The sequence below is a fragment of the Diabrotica virgifera genome, chromosome 1, assembly GCF_917563875.1.
Source record: "Diabrotica virgifera virgifera chromosome 1, PGI_DIABVI_V3a".
In the NCBI taxonomy this organism is placed as follows: domain Eukaryota; kingdom Metazoa; phylum Arthropoda; class Insecta; order Coleoptera; family Chrysomelidae; genus Diabrotica; species Diabrotica virgifera.
Genome location: NC_065443.1, coordinates 57,921,573 through 57,927,572, shown reverse-complemented (window position 1 = coordinate 57,927,572; position 6,000 = coordinate 57,921,573). Strand labels below are relative to the sequence as shown.

Sequence of the window (6,000 nt, the reverse complement as noted above, 5' to 3'; positions counted from 1 at the left end):
TTTCGCTAAAATGATTACTTTTTGAGTTATCTCCGAAAAACCGTCCAAAAACATGTTTATTTTTGTTAAAAATGAACATATTCACTCTCAAATAACTCGAAAAGTATTGACTTAGAAAAAAAAACTCATAGAACAAAAGTTGCTTAGAATTGGTCATTTTATCCAATTCCGGACTTATTTTGAATGTATATGTTTTCACCCCCGAGAAAATATTATTCACCCCGTATTTTCCAATTTTTCTAAAATGGAGGGGATGTAGAATTGTAAACTTTTTCTCATATAATAATAGACAATTTCAACTACCTATTCCCAAATTTTCATCCTTCCTTTATTTTTTTGGAGGTTTTCGTAAAATTTTGTTCCCTGATCGGGCTATAAGTACTATATCCAAAGATGTAGCATGCCACAAGAGTTACAGTCTTACTCTACTCTTTATTGTTTTCCCATTCTTTCACATCTTAGTGTTTGGTATCGATGTTCCTAATGGTTGGAATATTAAGAAAAAAACAACTGGGCAAAAAAAAAACAAAAAATACAGAACAAGTGATTGTACTTCTGCAAAAAATAAAAAACAAAATAATGTTCAAATACATCTGGACAATTTTTACAAAGTTTAAATAATTTAACAAAGAAAGTCTCTTTTATAATATTTACTTTAAAATGTGTACCGAGAATAAGTAGTAGAGAGAAATAAATTAACTCAGAATAAAATGTACACCTAATTCCTTTGTACAATTATAAATAAATAAAATACTAATGTTCAACAAAAATGGGGAAACTGATACTTGAGAGCCTAGAAGAACCTAAGAGCTACTTGAACAGTTCATCGAACATAAACAGAACAATTGTTTAGTTAAATAAAGAACACTTATAATTAAAGTTAAAATTTAGACACCGGTTGCCTAAATTATCTATAAATTCGTAATTCGTATAAAAATGAATAAACCCTTCAAGTAGTAACAAAAATATACACGAACATTCTTAAATATTAAAAAAATACATATTGGAGTAATATGTACAAAACAATTGTCACAAAATGCAAATAATACAACAAAAATGCCCTTATATTCATAAAATTACGTCTTCTTTAAATGTATCTGCGTTTTGTGATAATTTTGGTCTTGTGTTCACTTAAAACTCATACATATGGCTCTCAAGTAATAGTTCAAACTACAATGCCGCTGTAAATGTTAACGATGAATCGACTCTTCCAGTCTCTTACTTAGCCTTAAGGAGCTTCATCAAACCATCCGTTGACATGGATTTTGGTCTTTCGATGGGCAAGCCGAGAGCGCGGTCCCAGATGAGTGACGCCATTACACCAAGAGCTCTCGATACTCCGAAGAGAACGGTGTAGTAGTTCATTTCTTTAAGTCCATAATACTGAAAGAAAGAAATAAAAGTTTATAAAAAGCGATGAATGGATTGCATATTATGTGTGTCCATTTCAAATGGGTGGAAGAAATAAAATTCAGACTTACTTACAATTTTAGTGCAATCACTGAAAGTGGGTATGAGCTATTACCTCCGATTTCGTTGAAACTTCATCGATTTTCATGAAAATTGGTGAGTGAGTAGAGGATATCTTAGGGAACAAAAGTGACGTGGTGCAAACTTGTGCTTTTACTCTGGGTGTGGATGCCACCCCTTCTCGGAGGTGAAAATTATTTTATTAAAAATAACCACACGAACCAATAGAGGGACAAATTCTAAGCAAAATTTGGTACATCATGTTATTAAATCAATATTTTTTGAGTTAAGATCAAAGAATTTAATTTTTCGTGAAAAAATGCATCTTTTAAAGCAGCTTTTCATAAATAACTCAAAAACCATAACTTTTTACAAAAAAAGAGTCAAAATGGAAACTAATAAAAACTCGAATAAATTTCTTACTTGAAAAACCATTTACTATTAATTCAAAGTGAGTTGTAGGTAATTGAATGTATATTTTTTTCGGTGAATACTCAAATAGAAGTATTCAAGTTTAAATAACGGGAAAACGATGCCTTTTATGACCTATGCTGCTGAACACTTGGAACAGTGCTCAGAAATATCTATCAAATGAGCTCTCGAAGAAGTTTATGCTCCAAAAAAATGTTACTGTTTTTTTAAGAATACCTCCATCAATTTTTTTGATATCAGGTTTATCTAAAACCGTTAAAAGGCAGTTTCAAGGGCTATAAAAATTCATTTAAGAGACAATCCATATTGTCAATGTGGAGAAATAGGTGATGCTGAACATATGATTTTAAATTGCCCTCTAATACAAATAAATATAAATATGTTTATACGTAAATTATACAGTTGTAAAAATATAACACACCCAATACATTTAACATATATATTATCACAAATTAATAATACAGAATTAATTCAATTATTTATAGAACATATTAAAAATATAAAAATCAAATTATAAACTAACTAACGTAAAGACCGAAATTAAAATCTATATAAGTAAACCTGTGTTTTTGCCTGATGTGGTATTCCCACTGACCAGTGGTCATTCCTTATAAAGTATGTAGAATAAGTAGGATAGAAAATGTTAAGTAGATAGGTATAGGAAAATATACTGTAAAATAAATGAGCAAAATTGGTGAATCGGCGAATGAGCCTTGAAGGGCCCGTAGTCATACAACTCCAAATAAAAAAGAAAAAAGGGCTATAAAATAGTATTAAATTTAATCTTTTATATCTCTTATCTTTTTAAAGATAAAAGGTTAACGGGCCCCGGTTATATGGTTCGCGCAGTAAAATTTTTGATTTAAACGTTTCTATCTCGGTTATTTTTTATCCTACAAAAACAATAAAAAAAGTAAAATATTTGCTAAAGAAAATACTAAAATTTGGGTTTGTATAATTTTTTACGTATATCGATTACTTTTGGAGTTATTCAAAAGAAAATGAAAGGACATCGCACACATCTTATGGAAAATATAATGTCACTCAAATTCAATAAAACTTATACGAATAGATTCGTTTTAAAGTAACGGTCAAATCTTATCATTGCGCCAACTCTTAATTACGTATAATTACGGAGCAAATTGCAATTAAAGTTTATCGAAATCACATTTTTTGAGTCAGTAAAAGTGTCAGTTACCATCACTATTGCTCTGGGTGCTATTCAAAAGAGCTTAAAACCCCCGCTGGGCCTAAGCGGATTAGTGAAACTAATCCGCTGATTTATGGAGTACCGACAATTTGGGTGTTTTAAAATATTTTTTCTCTCTCTAACTTATGCACGTACCCATTTGATTTCAGATTTATTTATATCAATTTCTGCTCTTATTATTGAAAATATAGAGTTGGCGCAATGATAAGATTTGACCGTTAATTTAAAACGAATCTATTCGTATAAATTTTATTGAATTTGAGTGACATTATATTTTCCATAAGATGTGTGCGATGTCCTTTACGAAAATTTGAAAAATTATGATTTTTTGAATTCAGATTTTTTTTTCAAAAATATGCTTTTTAAACCGGTCAAAATTTTTGAGGTGATTACTTATGCTAAAATAAAGAAAGTCTTATAGGGACTACTATAAATTTTAATTTTTGTGGAAAAAGCGTACCTATTTTTAATTTTTCACTTTTTCCTAAAAAATTCGAAAGGTTTCTCTGATTTTCATCATAGCTTGCTTAGCTTTGATGTTATTAACTTTCTCTGGACCTCACTTAATAGGTATTCTTGAGTACTTTGACAAGTGTTTAGTATGTTTTATAAAATGCATCGCTTTCGCGTTATTTAAGCTTGAATACTTAGATTTGAGTACTAGCCGAAAAAAATATACATTCAATCACCTCACTTTTAATTCATTCTAAAGGGTTTTCAAGTAAAGAATCTATTCGTTTTTTTATTATCTTCAATTTTGGTAATAATAACTTTTTTGATACAACTTATAGTTTTTGAATTATTTATGAAAAACCGCTTTACACCATGCATTTTTTTACAAAAAATTCAAATTTTTGATCTTTAGTAACTCAAAAAGTATTGATTTATTTTACTAAGTTGATATAACAAATTTTGCTTAAAATTTGTCCCTCTATCGATTTGTGGGGATATTTTTAACAAAATAATTTTCACCCCCAAGAAGGAGTGGCATCCACCCCCCAGGGTAAACGCGCAAGTTGTCACCATGTCACTTTTGTTTCTTGAGATATCCCCTAACTACTCACCAATTTTCATGTAAATCGATGGAGGTTCAACGAAATCGGAGGTGAAAACCTTAAGTCACTGCACCATCTGTTTTACAATTTACTGTCCACCTTCAGGTCTTCGGTAATAGTCCACTCAAAATGATGCCAGTTCAAAGAATATAGTAGAATAGACGCGTACTAAGCGCTCATTTATACTATGGTGTTGTCTAGTGGTTTTCAACTTCATTACAAATCGAAACAGTGGGACGTATCTTGAGGAGGTGGTTGGGAAGAAAGCTATTGTTTTTAATTTTAAGAAAATTAATTGGTGTACATTTTTACAAGTTGTTTTACAAGGTTATTTTTATTTATTCTGTAGAACAATTTATGTTAAAAACGGAACGTTGCGTAGATAGGGACGCTATGGACGATAGAAGCGCACCGTCGTATCGAGAATGAATCGTATATCGGCAGTCTAATAGCGAGACGTGCCTGAGAGTTTTGGCAACACTGATCTGCATGAGCCAAACATTGCGTTCTTAACATGAACTAAAGTATAGAGGTATACATATTTTGAAGATATGTGTTATTTATTAATTTTTTGAATATTTTTTGGGAAATGACCGTGAAGATAAATGACCTTGGGTAAAACCAGGGGTAATAATAGGCGGTTGAAGCGTACCACTGGCCCTGTTACATTCCTTGTATACCGTAGGCCCTAGACATATCAGAATACACCCTGCTATAATCCCAAAGCCGCGTTAGCGGTATAAAACGGGAGACTATTGTTATTATAATGACCGTGATGTAATATGGGTAACAAAGTGGAACGAAATTCACAGACGTGGATAGTATCTAGGGTGTTTTTTTTCAGGAAATAACAGAAATAAAGCCACCTGTTATTAATATACTATGGGGCAGAATTGTGAGATCTTTTGGATAAAAATTAGGAACACAGATATATCTGATATAAAATACACAGAAAACGGTTCACACACTAAACAAGACATCTTACATCTTGGGACTTTTCTCCATATTCCAAAAAAGCCACCAGTGCAAATTTTAAACTTTAAGTTTGTGTAGTGTCGCGTTTAGCGTGAACCGTTTGCTTAGCTCTCTGTACGCATCTATTCTACCATATTCCTTGAAACGGCGTCATTTTGAGTGGACCATTACAGAGATCTGAAGATGGACAGTAAATTGTAGTGTCCGAAACCGGTTCGGTCGTCCTTTTGACTCAATAAAACAGAGTGTAAGTCTGAATTTTATTTCTTCAGCACATTTATAAAAGTATTTTACATAATAAATTAATAATATTAAATTGGTTTAAATCTTACCTGTAAGAGAACACCGGAGTGAGCATCTACATTTGGCCATGGGTTCTTGACTTTTCCAAGTTCAAGGAGAATTGGAGGAACAACTTTGTATACGTTGGAGACCAACTAAAAGAAAACAAAAATTACAATTAGAGGAGATAAATATTTTACATAATTTTAAACAATGTTTTTCAACCACAGATTGCTAGAGTCCATATAAGATCGGGACCATAATTTCATTTGTAACTTTCATTACACCAACAATTGTAGCTTAATCCCATATAAACATAATACCAAATACATTACAGCCCAGTTGCTAGTGATGTTGATTATAGTTACTTTCGAGTATTCGTTACAAATCGTTACTTTTGTATAAAGTAATCATTTACAGTATTCGTTACTTTGATTACTTTTGTTACTTTTGTATTTGAGTACCGGTAATCATATCGAGAATCGTATTTCTCAGTAGGTAGATATTTTGTATAAAGTAATCATTTACAGTATGTATTCGTTACTTTGATTACTATGATCACTTTTGTATTTGAGT

The 6,000-nt window shown here is 31.3% G+C and overlaps 1 protein-coding gene across 1 annotated transcript in view; it reads right to left on the bottom strand.

Moving 5' to 3' along the window:
- Positions 1 to 533: 533 nt before the first annotated feature.
- LOC114328766 (probable citrate synthase 2, mitochondrial) overlaps positions 534 to 6,000 on the bottom strand; it is an 82,711-nt gene continuing 77,244 nt past the window's right edge. Inside the window, exons 6-7 of the mRNA XM_028277727.2 lie at positions 5,475 to 5,579; positions 534 to 1,383 (exon numbers count right to left, since the gene is read on the bottom strand). Of these exons, the coding sequence (XP_028133528.1) occupies positions 1,219 to 1,383; positions 5,475 to 5,579 (270 nt within the window). The 3' untranslated portion in view covers positions 534 to 1,218. The remainder of the gene's footprint in view (positions 1,384 to 5,474; positions 5,580 to 6,000) is intronic.